The sequence below is a fragment of the Megachile rotundata genome, chromosome 2 (genome assembly GCF_050947335.1).
Source record: "Megachile rotundata isolate GNS110a chromosome 2, iyMegRotu1, whole genome shotgun sequence".
NCBI classification, from domain to species: domain Eukaryota; kingdom Metazoa; phylum Arthropoda; class Insecta; order Hymenoptera; family Megachilidae; genus Megachile; species Megachile rotundata.
The window spans coordinates 8507974-8522140 of NC_134984.1; the positions used below are offsets into that span (position 1 = coordinate 8507974).

At 40.2% G+C, this 14167-nt stretch overlaps 1 protein-coding gene across 1 annotated transcript; it reads left to right on the plus strand.

Moving 5' to 3' along the window:
• Positions 1-432: 432 nt before the first annotated feature.
• Positions 433-8154, plus strand: LOC143263989 (uncharacterized). The gene is made up of 4 exons (XM_076528974.1): positions 433-1915; positions 2021-4043; positions 4097-5810; positions 8008-8154. Exons 1-4 carry the CDS (start codon positions 433-435, stop codon positions 8152-8154), a joined length of 5367 nt encoding a protein of 1788 aa, XP_076385089.1.
• Positions 8155-14167: the final 6013 nt, after the last annotated feature.

Here is a 14167-nt window from a genome sequence, read left to right on the forward strand (position 1 = left end):
GGGAGTGAAACGTATAAAATAGGCGAGGGCACCGGGCCCGCACTTCACTTCGATTCATTCTCTTATATTTGTTGCTACGCGTTTCATTCTTTATATTTGTTGTTACGAGGCTTCACTTATAACTTGTCACTACGGGACATACTTGTTGTCATTACGGACTTTACTTGTATTTTGCAAAGACTTTCGTTGCGGGATCAAGTATTTCGGCTTTGATTGTAATATTGATGTCACTCGCAGACTAAATTATAATACGTGTGTTATATAATAATTGAAATAAACTGTGCGTATTCACCGTCGGAAAAATTGAGTTGTTCTGATACAATTTTTGGTGCCAAAACCCGGGACACTTTGACCGGACAGACGGTGTTTAACGCGATATCGTGACTTGTGTGGAAGTGCGAGTGACACACAAAGTGGACTTTACTCGAGACAATGGTACGAGGAAAACGAGCAGCAGCCCAACAGTCAGGAAAGCAGCCAGCGGCCAAGCGGGGCAGACCAGCGAAGGCGAGAGCATTGGCAGATCCAGGACCAGGACCGGCAACCATGGAGGACAACGACTCTGCGGGGCCTTCCAGGGCACCGTCTCCCATCCTACCTGTCATCCGACAGGGGCGTCGGGCAACAAGGACCACTGGGAACCAGCGGCAGCAGGAGCTGCCAGGAGGCAGCGGTCACGGAGCAGGATGGCAGCAGCGACCCACGGAGGCGAGCATCCCATCCGCAGCCGACGAGGACACGGACTTCTCCGACGAGGCGGAGGAAATCCAGGGCAGCGAGGACGACAGGGCAACGCATCAGCCATGGAGCAACAGCACCGCGTTACCAGTAAGGCGTCAACGAAACGTGAGTGAGCAATCCTTTATTGACCCGGCTGATCGACTATCCGCGGCTATCGAACGTACGTTAGCGGCGGTACGTGAAGCGTCGCTCGCAGGGGAAAGAAGTTCGCGATTAGTAAATCGTCTCACAACCGCGAAAGCGTTACCTAGCTTCTCCGGTGATCCCTTAGAGTGGTTACACTTTAAGGAAGCGTATATATTGTCATCCGAATCGGGCGGATACTCGGACCGCGAAAACATTGCACGATTGTTCGATGCCCTAAAGGGCGAGGCACGCGACGTGGTTAAAACTTTGCTCGCGAGCAGCCGCGACGCGGACACAATAATAAAGACGTTAGAATTACATTTCGGGAATAAACGGGCCGCTGCCGAGAAAATCGTCGCGGAATTAAAAACATTACCGGAGATAGATTCGGGGAGAATTTCGCTCGTACAATTCGCGACGAAGTTACGCAGTGCAGTGGTAGCGTTTAAAACGTTTAGGTTATTAGGGTACCTGCACAGCCCCGAACTAGTAAAATCCGTGGGACATAAGATACCGATAGCATTGCGATATGCATATAACCGGTACGCCGTAAGCGTTAGAGAAGAGAAATCGGAACTCGAGAAACTCGCGGATTTCATATACGCGGAAGCCGAATTAGCTACGGAAGCCGGGATTTTTGATATCGACTTCACGACGGAACGACCGACACAAAGGGTAGATCGCGGCGCGTTCGGTGGATCGCGGCGGCCGTCGGCGAAAACGGCTGTGGTATGCGTAGCAGAACGGCGAGATAGGCGCGTAGAAGCAAACGCGACTGAAACTCGAAAATGCGCGTTTTGCAAAAAGGATAATCACCCGTCGCCGAAATGCCTCTTCTTTGCCCGTGAGCCCGTGAGTAAGCGCTGGGACCTCGTGAAAAAGTACAACCTATGCTTCGGGTGCTTGAGGCCCGGTCATTCAAGAAACGATTGCAAGAGTGAGATGTGTAAGGTCTGCAAGAGGCAGCATCACATCCTGTTGCATAAATATGTCGACGCAAATAGTGCGGAAAATGAGGCTCAGTGCGGGGCGATATCCGGGGGAGAGAGTGCGTCGGGCAGGGCATACGTCGCGAGCGACAACAGGTCGGGGGAAAATCGCGGTTCCATAGATAGCTGACTAGACGGGCAAAGCGTATTGCTGAAAATTATAGCGGTACGCGCGGGTGGGCCGAAGCGAACAATAGATACATTCGCGTTACTAGACGAGGGTTCCACGGTCACCCTGATAGACGATAGGCTGGCGCGAGACCTAGGGGTAAAGGGTTCGCGAATAGACGTGTCTATAAAAGGAATAGGCGAAGGAGAAATTCGATTAGAGAACAGCAAAAAAGTAGATTTTGACGTAGAGGGGATCTTCGGCACGCACCGGATCCGCGGAGCGATAACCGTAAAAAATCTGAAGTTTCCCACACAGTCGATCAGCCGGGACATTATTGCGCGGATACACGATGCCGCCAAAGACGTGGAGATCCGACCGTACCACGGAGCACGAGTAGAATTATTAATCGGTCAGGACAATTGGGACCTAATCGTAACACGGGAACTGCGCGAGATAATAGGTACAGATTTGGCGGTTTCGCGCTCCCGTCTTGGCTGGACCGTGCATGGGTCCGCAAAATGCTCCTCACGCGCGGTATACAAAATAGATGTAAGCGAATACCAATGTACAGGGGAGGCTCTGACTTCTTTAGACGACTTAGTAAAGGGTTATTTCGCGTTAGAATATACCGGAATAAAGGATAGCGTCGCGTGTAAGGGCGAGCAGGATCGCGCGTTGCGGATACTAGAGGAAACTAGTTCGCGTAAGGGAAAAATCTGGGAAACGGGCCTCTTATGGAAGGACGATCACGCGCCGAGCACGAACGGTTTGTCTACTGCGCGGAAAAGGTTAGAATTATTAGAACGAAGGTTAGATCGCGATCCCGAATATGCACGTTTATATTACCAGGAAATGCAGCGCTTTCTGGATCAGGGCTACGCTCAAAGGGTTGAGAAAACGTTGGAGCGGACTAGGACGTGGTATTTACCGCACTTCGGAGTGCGAAACGTGAACAAGCCAAATAAAGTTCGATTAGTTTTCGATGCCGCGGCAAAAACCGGAGGAATAAGTTTGAACGACCAGCTGATGTCAGGTCCGGACCTATTAAAATCATTGCCGGGAATATTAATTCGGTTTAGACAATACGCGTTCGCGGTGAAGGCGGACATTTCAGATATGTTCCTACGCGTGCAAATTCGGGAAAGCGATCGTGGTGCGCAAAGATTCCTATGGCGAGGGAAAGATAGGAATAGAGAACCGGACATTTACGAGATGTCGACGTTAATCTTTGGCGCCAAATCATCCCCGTGTAGCGCGATCTACGTCAAAGATAAGAATGCGAAAGACTGTAATGAAGCTCACCCGGAGGCAGTTAGAAGTATTATTAATGATAGCTATATGGACGATTTCTTATCGAGCCGAAGAACCGTGCGCGAAGCGGCAGAGCTCGTTCGGGATGTAATCGCGATAAACGCGCGAGCGAATTTCGCCATGCATGGTTGGGCGAGCAACAAAGCGGAGGCCTTGCGAAATTCCGTCGATCACGGGCAACGGTTAGAGCAGGGCGACATGCGGTTAGGCGACCGAGGGGGAGAGAGGGTCCTCGGTCTTTTCTGGGACACACAGACTGACGAACTCAAATTCAATGTCGAGTTAAAGAACATACCAAAAGAAATTCTGCTAGGCGAAAGGAAGCCCACTAAACGAGAGTTCTTACGCGTTATCATGTCGGTTTTCGACCCGCTCGGTATCCTCGCGCCGTTCACGTTAAAGTCAAAAATCATCATGCAGGAAATATGGCGAAGCGGTATAAATTGGGATGACCCACTACGGGAGGAAGATTTTGTCCGTTGGCGCAAGTGGGTGTCCATGATAGACAGGGTAAAAGAATGCCGGATGCCGAGGTGTTACGGGGTAACGGAATCGCGGGAGTCAGAAGCGCAACTCCACGTGTTTTGCGACGCGAGCTTAACGGCTTACGCGGCGGTAGCCTATCTGCGGTTCGAAAACGAAAATGAGTCTGAATCCGCGCACGTTTCCTTGATCATGGCCAAAAGTAGAGTCGCGCCGTTAAAACCGTTGACGATACCGCGATTAGAGTTACAGGCGGCCCTGATGGGGACAAGGCTCGCGATGTTCGTAGAAAAGGAGCTAGACATTAAAATCGGTAGACGAGTTTTTTGGTCAGATTCGACTACCGTGATTTCGTGGATCAGATCGGAGCCGCGGACGCGTCAAGTATTCGTAGCGAACCGTTTAGGAGAAATCGGGGAAAACACGCGGACGACGGAGTGGCGATGGGTTCCGGTCAGAATCCCGCGGACGACGCGACGCGCTTCGAAAATAGCTCCGAATTCATAAGCCCGCGATGGTTTGAAGGCCCGGAATTTTTGCGACGTCCGGAATCCGAATGGCCGATAGAAAAAACGTTGACCGCGAAAGAGAAGGCGACAATCGACGGATTGGAGCAGCGGAAAGCGTGCGTCTACGTGGCGGCGACGGTAAAAGCAGAATTTTCGCTACCGATAAGATTGATGGGTTGGCGCGGTCTTCTCGTCATCGCGCGACGAGTACACGCGATCGTCGGTCGTTGGAAGGGGAAGAACACCGTGATAGAACCGTTGGAAATAGTTCAGATAGGGGAACAATATTGGTACCGCGTTATCCAGGAAGAATATTTCGGAGCTGAGATAGTTGCGTTGAGAAACGGCCGTAATATCAACAAGGGAAGTAAAATCGCCGGTTTAAATCCATACGTAGACGAACAGGGAATTTTAAGGGCCAACGGGCGCGTAACGGCAACGGGACTTGAGGGCTTTGACAACCGACCAATCATACTCGAGGGTCGACACCCCGCGACCAAATTACTAATTGCAGAATACCATCGGAAGTTCTATCATGCGAGTAGCGACGCGGTAGTCAACGAATTAAGGCAAAAATACCATATAATCGGTCTTCGACGCGTTTTACGTTCGCTCATAAGTAGGTGTATTGTATGTCGTATACGGCGAGGCAGGCCACAGAACCCGCTGATGTCCGCGCTACCGGTCGGGCGTGTAGCTTTTCGGCAGAGACCCTTTACACACTGTGGGGTCGACTACTTCGGACCATTGATGGTAAAGATCGGGCGGCGAAGAGAGAAACGTTGGGGAGTGTTGTTTACGTGTCTCACGACAAGGGCCATCCACTTAGAGATCGCGCATTCGCTAAGTGCTAGTTCGGCCATAATGGCATTACAAAGACTCGCGGCGCGAAGAGGCACACCGCAGGTGGTCTACAGCGACAATGGGACGAACTTTCGGGGCGCGGATAAGGAGCTGAAAGACGCGACCGCGAGTATGGACCGAGCTAAGATCGAGGAATACGCATTGTCGAAACGCGTGAAATGGGTTTTCAACCCCCCTGACGCACCGCATATGGGTGGGGCGTGGGAACGATTGATTAGGTCGGTAAAAACCGCGTTAAACGTGATCTTAAGGGAACAAGCACCCTCCGAAGAAGTTCTTTCTACGCTCTTTGCAGAAGCCGAACATTCGGTAAACTCGCGGCCGCTCACGCACGTGTCGTTAGACCCTCGCGATAAAGAGGCACTGACGCCAAATCATTTCCTGATAGGATCGTCCTCGGGTGAGATTCAGCTAGGTAGATATGACCTCCAAAATGTATGTTTGCGAAAACAGCGGCGAACAGCGCAAAGTTTCGCGGAGGCGTTTTGGAAACGATGGTTGCGCGAATATTTACCTACGCTCGTACCACGTAAGAAATGGACCGAAAAGGAAAATCCCTTAGAAGTAGGCGATATAGTGTTGATCGTAGATTTACAAGCACCGCGAAATAGTTGGCGAAAAGGGACCGTTACACGAGTATTTCCCGGTGTAGATAAAGAAGTCAGAGTGGCCGAGGTGCGCACACGAACGGGTGATTTTATACGTCCGACACGAAAACTAATAAAACTACTAGGAATAAATGAGGTACAAAATTAAATGAATTTTGTACGAGGGGGAGGATTGTTACGGATAGAACTGGCCAATTGAGGCATTTCAGAGCATGGAATGAAAATTTAAAGATAAACATAAGATTGAATGAATTTAGCGGGGTTTTCGGGGACGACTGGTCAAAAGCAGCAGGCATGGCGAGTTTCCATGCCTCGAAGCCCTACGTGCACGGGGAAACCTGTGGCCGTATTCGTCGAACACCATGAGTGTCTCGGCATGAAAAACACCATCGTAGCACCGGGGGTAACCAATCCGCCCGGGAGTGGTGGTGCTCACCAAAACACCGAGGGCCACTCCGCTCGGGAGAGGTGAGAACCCGGGCGGGGGCGAGCTTGCTTGCCCTGCGCTCCGGCTAGCTGTCTGCGGGATCGGTCGCACTCGAAGACGATAGATAATTAATTTTTCTAAGAAATGTACACGTGCGTGGTGCACGTGGCAATGGCACGTGGCAAAAGTGGCACGTGGCACATGCTCTGAAATTCCGAGAAAAATGCCAATTAATAAGTATTTGATCCACCGCGAAATGCCGGCGAACCCAGGTGCGCACTTCGGCAGAAAAGAAAGGCACTCCTCGGCGACGTCTCCTGATGCGTAATTTTCGAGAAACGAGTACAAAGGCGCGGACCGCTCCGTTTGACGGCGGGTACCGGCAAGTGCCGGCGCGACATCGGTATCGGCGCGCGGCGTGGCGGCGCGGCGGCTCGGCCGCAAAGGGCGGGCGGCATCGCAAGGATCGGTCGTAGAGGGATGACCGCGAAGCCAAGGTCGACGGAGGGCACGTGGCAGATTTCGAAGAAATCGGGTGGTTGCTAGGAGACGTCGTAGGGGAGTGAAACGTATAAAATAGGCGAGGGCACCGGGCCCGCACTTCACTTCGATTCATTCTCTTATATTTGTTGCTACGCGTTTCATTCTTTATATTTGTTGTTACGAGGCTTCACTTATAACTTGTCACTACGGGACATACTTGTTGTCATTACGGACTTTACTTGTATTTTGCAAAGACTTTCGTTGCGGGATCAAGTATTTCGGCTTTGATTGTAATATTGATGTCACTCGCAGACTAAATTATAATACGTGTGTTATATAATAATTGAAATAAACTGTGCGTATTCACCGTCGGAAAAATTGAGTTGTTCTGATACATTAATGTTCACTGATATTTAAGCTTGAAATGAATATTGATTCCAAAATTGGTACAGGATTATTTATCAACCATTATGTAAATAAAATAGTTGTATAAATAAAGCTGCTATTTAAAATAATTGTGCGAATTGGCCCGTCACGTAAATAAAATAATTATCAAAATAAATTAATTAATACATACAGCTATTGTTTAGAGTGAGTTTCGAAATAAAATAATTACCTACATAAGTTTAATACGTAAATTGAACAATTATCTAAATAAAGCCATTGTCTAAGTAGAATAATTATATATGAACATGAAATAATTATCTGAATAATTAAACAAAATTAGGAAAACTATTATATAAAATGATTTGTTAAATGGAATAATTATTTCAATAAATCTAGTACTTGAACAGAATAATTATCAAAATAAAGTCATTGCCTAAATAGAATAATTACCGAAATAAAGCTACTACCTAAGTAATTATCAAAATACAATTATTATCGAAATAGAGTTATTACCTAAACAAAGTTACTGCCTAAATAAAACAAAACAAATAAATTTTATTTATAACATTCAAAATTAAATTTTATTTAGAAAATTTTAATTAAAATAAAATAAATGCTACATTTAATGGGTACCAATGCAGAAAAATCATTCTAAATCAAAATCAAACATCTTGCAGTATTTACCAATTTTCAGTCAAAAACTGAATAAGTTTTCATTCGGTTGAATGGAATTGTCAGTTAAAAATTAAAAACAGTATTTTTGAGTTAAAAACATACATTTTACTAATTCTACCATTCTAAATATAGTAACCGTCAGTTTTATCAAACACTAAAATTATTAATTGATGTTTTCTTGACTTTTGTGTTAAATTAAGTAACCCACTAATTTTAGATGTTGCGCAGTATAATTTAATATAATTCTTATAAACGATCTTTTTGGAAAAAAACTCCTATTTGTATGTTGCAGCACAAAAAAGACTTCAATCTACAAAAATCAAACAACAAAACGTATTTGAATCCGACAGCATCTACTTCAAACCAGCTACAAACGTCAACACAAATTGATATTCTGAAGGAGCGACACAGTCAAACAGATTGTCGCAAACCTATTTAGGAAACAGCAAGCGCGAAATTTACATTTTTTTATTAAAAACGACATTTGTGGTAGACTGCAGTTTAAAAACTAATTCAATGGTACCTGAAACACATCCAGTTGTAACAACTGAAGTTTTATCGGAAGCACGTTTTAAATTTCACGATTACAATTCTAAACAGAGGGTTTGTAACAGCACACTGACACTCATGGAATCAAACGAACTCAAGTATTCGCAATATTTATCACATCTGCCTTCACTTGATCCGATCTATTATTCGTGTAGAAACGTCAGTAATGGCCAAAAATAACCAAATAAATTATAGACGGACTTGTGGGTCTAGACAAGCAAGTACAACTATTTATATCGGTAACTGAGAAATATTGCGAACATAAATTTTGAGAAATAAATTTACATTTTGAAATCTAACCATACATTTTTGATAAATTCTTACATAAAATTTCATAAATGAACACATTGATTTTTGGAAAATAGATATACATAAGTTTTAAGACATAAATATTCAAAAGTTTTGAAAAATAAACACAAATTTTGAAAAATAAATACACGTAAATTTTAAGAAATAGATATATAAAAATTTGGAAAAATAAGCACAGAAATTTTCAGAAATACACATGTATAAATTTTGGAAAACAAACATATATATATTTTAAAAAATAGAAACAAACTTTAAAATACAAGTACATAAATTCATAAAAACAAACACACTTAACTTTAAGAAATAAAAATATAAATTTTGAAAAATAAACGTACAGAAATTCAGAAAAACAAATATATAAGTTTTAAAAAGTAAAATTATTAAAACAATGAAATTATTAACTCCACGGATTAAAATTAAATACATTAAATTTGGCGCCAAATTCGAAAGTTAGTATTAGTAAACTGAAAAAGAATTTAAATTAACACAGATGTTAGATCACGTATAACACTTACTGAAATTAAACAGTATATGTAAATCAATTTTATTCTCTTCAATGTTCATTTTTAAATTATTTTCATAATTTTCAACAAATTTTCATGAACCAATCACATTAAAAATATTAATAAATAGATTTATTAATTTGTTAATAATAAACATATTAAAAAATATAGAACTATGAAAAATTGGCAAATCAAGAAATACGCTTACTATTAAGTAAAGCATCATTAAGATAACTAAACGAAAGAGTTAAAAAATGTTTCGTTACGCAATATACACAATACTTAATAGTACAAAAAGTTGTTATCAATATCCTAAGTGTAGAAATCGATTTAAATTCGAACTACGTGAAAGTTAACAAAATTTGGAGTGAAAAAATTCGTAAAAGTCTAAAAATGTGAAACATGTCATATTTAAAAAATTCAGTGTAGAAAATATTTAGAGAAAATTCGGGAAAAGGTCGAGTTAATTGTTCTTAATTCGAGTTCATTAGCAGTCACGTAATTTTCACGTTTCAACCCCGATACAGAATCGGAGCATTTCAAACGTTTCGAGAGAATCCCCCGGCGATGCTTGATCCCTTTTCCCATGCAGCTTTTGTAGATAAAATATTACTTCACATCCATACAAACACGTAACGCAAAACGTTTGTCGTTATTTAACACAGATCAGATCTACTTCATAGTTCAAATTAAATACCGATGTTTATCAGAAGAGGAAAATGAGCGACCTAGAAATGTACAAACGTATCCGATCTTGAAAAATTTTTTCCCTCGTCCGGATAGTCCTTTATTTATGGCATTTCGAATTTGTTCCGAATTTCATCCAACCAACCGGACTTCCGGCATCGACATTCCGATCGCGAACAACTGTGAAATCTCGCTTCCGGTACGCTAACTGCACGTCGTGAAAATATTTAACTGCATCCATTGATCAAGATTTTTTTCCGGGTAAAAATAAACGTCACGCTGACACCTGGCATGTGTATTCCTGAACGTATCTCCAACAGGTTCTGTTCAATATTACCATCCGCAGAATTCCTTTTTTGAAAAAGAAATGTATTATTTAAACAACGGAACTTGAAGTAATGAGAATGTCATACTTTATGACGAAAAAAATTTCATGGATCACAGAAGTAAGAAACAGATATATTAAGTAAAACTTTGTTTTACAAAAAACAATGTGTTATTTCCTTCAATGTACACAGATATATCTCTATACTTAAGTCGCATATACAGGGTGGCTCACCACATTTTGCCATCTAGATTCGCGTCATTATTATTACTCATATCAAACAATGTTTCAGATGAAGTTAAATGGTTTTGAGAAGAGCATATGCTAATGGTATATTTTTTTGTAGGCGGACGTGTAAAGGACATATGAAAGTCATTAATGTTTTTTCAAATGGAATCATATATTTTTTTATTGCATCAGCTGATACTCCTTCATATTCTTTACAAAAAAGTATTAATCTATTTATGTCAAAGAATCATTAATTTGGGAGATATTTTAATTTCAATGTCTTTTTACAAAAAAATTTCAATGTGGCGACCATTTGCATCAGAGCACTTTCTGAATCGAGAAATTAATGACTTACTAACATTCTGTAGTGTATAATCTTTCTACATGTGTAGCACTTTTCCCAGCTTCAAAATAAACTGATAACATGTCTATCTTTTCTTTTGTAGAATACTTCATTATAAAGTGATAATTCACCGTATCGTCGTATTCACCGTATTAGAGACGTAACAGAGACTAAATTTCACTGTTACTGCGTAACAAAAAAAAGCAAAAACTCACAATTCGTTTGGTGACACGTGACCTCTCAAAGCATGTAGAAAAACATTTGCTGTTCAGTTAGGGCAATTCATAATATTGAATAGAAAGTCACGATTTCCTAACAAGTTAGAATTAAAATATCTTCTAAACTAATGATTTTTTCACATAAATAGATTAATACTTTTTTGTAAAGAATATGAAGGTGTATCAGCTGATGCGATACAGAATATATGATTCCATTTAAAAAAACATTAATGACCCCTATATGTCCTTTACACGTCCACCGACAAAAAAATATACCACCAGCATATGTCCCTCTCAAAACCATTCAACTTCATCTAAAACATTGTTTGCTATGAGTAATAATAATGACGCAAATCTAGATAGCAAAATGTGATGGGCCACCCTGTATTCTTGATCGATTTTGTACAGTTCCTATTTTATGAATTATGCTAACTGTTACTAGAATATCTTGTAGTTCTACTTCTATTATGAAAATATTAGAAGAAATAAATTCAATTGTAAATGTATTCAATTACTAATTCTCTACGAACGTTATCACCGGTGACAATGACACACATGCTGCAGAAAATTAATGTAAATTGCAAATGTACAATGTGGGAAAAAATAATGATTCCAGCTTACAGAGGTTATTATTCCCACCTTGTTAAATGTACATTCGTGAAAGAAACCAGCCGCGAAATTAATTAACCTGTCCAATCCAACGAGAATTTAAACGAGTAGCACGGTTGACAGAAATTTAATGAAGTATAAGTATTAATAAGCAGGTACGTACAAACAGTCATAATTTTGAAAATATTTTGAAGGTTATGTGATACTTTGGTGCAACGTATACATCAAAATAATATTTAGCACTCATAGAAACTCTTTCCCTCTTTCGTGAAAATTCAAAAGCTGAAAGCAACTTTTAAAGTTTGAAATGTAAAACACATTCGATCAATCGCGAAATCTCGTTATTTAAATGTATGATTCCCAAATGAAATTTGTTTAAAGAATATGGTACAAAATAAACATATTTTATCAGAGACCGTATAAATATATTTGGAATAATTTTATTAAAATTTTGTCATCGAACCCAAATGGATTTTTATATTTGTAGGTGTGTAATTAATGTTCCTTGTAATTTAAGTTATTGTTAAAATTTTTTAATTAAAAACCCTAATTTATTCGTTTTGTAGTATTGATGTATAATGTTCATACATTTATAGACTAAGCTAAAAAGGTATGTAATATTTTAAAGAGAAGATCTGTAAAATTGCTGTTTCAATATGTTCGCTTCATTTTACTACCCTTTTAATTTTATTAAGCAAGTCACTTTCTCGAAAAATTTGTAATTGCTTTTACATAAGTGAATTTAGTATTCAAACACATACAAGTAGTACGTTTATACATTCCCTCTGACGAAAAACTTTTTAGACATTAAACCAAATGCGTTTTAAAACCCAAATTTCAAGAGCTGCCCTCACATTTCCGACGAATGATGTCCCCCCAAAAAAACATATCTACGTGTTCAACATGCTTTCGTGTTTTATCACATTTTATTTTACTACAACTTTATTGAAATGAGAGTGTGTTTAACCGCCTTTGTTACTGTTCTGAATGTTTATTTTTAAAACTAAAGTCAATATAAGCAGTTATTTTATCTGAATATGCAATTAACTTTTTCGTAATGAAACGTCGAAATAATTTCGTAAACGAAGTGTGACGTTAGAGTTATAATTTTTGTGGTCGTTGAGAAATTTTTATTTAGATTATTGAGAAATCTTAATAAATAAGTGCTATTATTTAAACAGGAATCGTAAATTTAACTTTCTTAGATACACTTCAAGAGTGTGGCATTGGTATCCTGTATGTATATTTTTAATTTCAGTTTGAAGTTTGAAACGCAAACTCAAATATCGTAGTTTAAACATAAATGGACTTATGATACTTTCAAAGCAAATGGTTCAAATAAAAATATTCATTTACTACACTTCACCTTACAAAACTATGAATACAAGTAATTAACAAATATAAAGATCATTTCATTTATGAAAGGGAAATTGGGAGTCATTCTATGTGTAACATTAGCAATTCAAGGTGTAGTATTCTGAAGAATATTATAATATTGAGATATACACTACCGTACATAAGTATCCGGACACTTGGTTTCGTTACATAAAACATAGTTGAACTTTGTACGAAAGGTATTTAGGGTTTGTAAGACGAGGTAGAAAAATGCTTGAAACGCTAACTGAGTTCGGTTTCAAAGATATTATATATTTTATATATGCCGATTCCGTGGGCGAAGTAATGTCCTCAAGAGAAGGATGCCTTTCCAAGGTCTGAAGACGAACGCCTTTTCCAAAGGTCTCTAAACGAATGCCCTCTTCCCGTTCCGCGAGGTTTCCTAGTCCCCGCGAAACTTGAGGCCCTAGGGTTGTTTTATGGCCCGGACGTCAGGCCTCTACCCCGCGATGGTCGTCGTAGGACGGCCATGTACCCGTCGTCCCTGCTTTGTTAGGGTGGGTCACTGGGATTTTCTAACAGGTTATCATATCATTTTTAATAATTATTATAATCTTTTTTGAAGTATCATAACGTAATAGAATTAACTTTTAAGTACAAATTATACAATGAAAGTGTGAAAGTTAAATTCATGTCCAAAAGTACAAAGTCCAAATTTGTGAATCTAATGAAACGCTTTCGATTCTAAAAAAATTTTAATTTCTAGTGTGTTTCATTTCTATGGTGCAGAACGTATTCAGAGGGTTCTTCGATATGTTTCAAGTGTTTGTAAACTGTTGGTAGATGTTTAGGTTCCCTCAATGGAGATAAGAATGGAGGTAACGCTACGCACTCGACAGTTTCGGTTTAGTTCATCTGTAGCTTCTTTTCTATCGAGATATGAGTTCCAAACGAGAATTATCAATCGAAAAACGTTCCAGTATTCTGACCTTCGCAGAAGAAAAAATCAATTTTAGTTACTGTTGCAGATACTTGAATAACTTTCATTCAACGCGAATGCATATTTCGCTTGTGCCCGGATACTTATGGACGGTAGTGTATATTAAAATTCATTAGATCAGAAATTAATCAACTGCAATGTACGTTGGAGATTTATATTGCTTTATATTTACTCCTCGCAAGGTAAAACTACGTTAATTGTGACCCAGATTGACAGTATATATACGATGGAGTTTCAGCTAAAATTAGACGCTTGAATTTTTCAACAAGACTCTAAAATTGAATGTAATTTTCATCACTCGGCAACTCGCTGCCTGAGAGTTAATTTATGATTTCAAGTGATGAAA

What these genes read in the sequence shown, in the direction of transcription:
- LOC143263989 (XM_076528974.1), top strand. Translation starts at nt 433, where the DNA reads ATGGTACGAGGAAAACGAGCAGCAGCCCAACAGTCAGGAAAGCAGCCA. An exon ending in GGCGATATCCGGGGGAGAGA is followed by an intron (nt 1,916 to 2,020) that starts GTGCGTCGGGCA and finishes TGAAAATTATAG; the next exon opens with CGGTACGCGCGGGTGGGCCG. An exon ending in AAGAAGTCAGAGTGGCCGAG is followed by an intron (nt 5,811 to 8,007) that starts GTGCGCACACGA and finishes TGTATGTTGCAG; the next exon opens with CACAAAAAAGACTTCAATCT.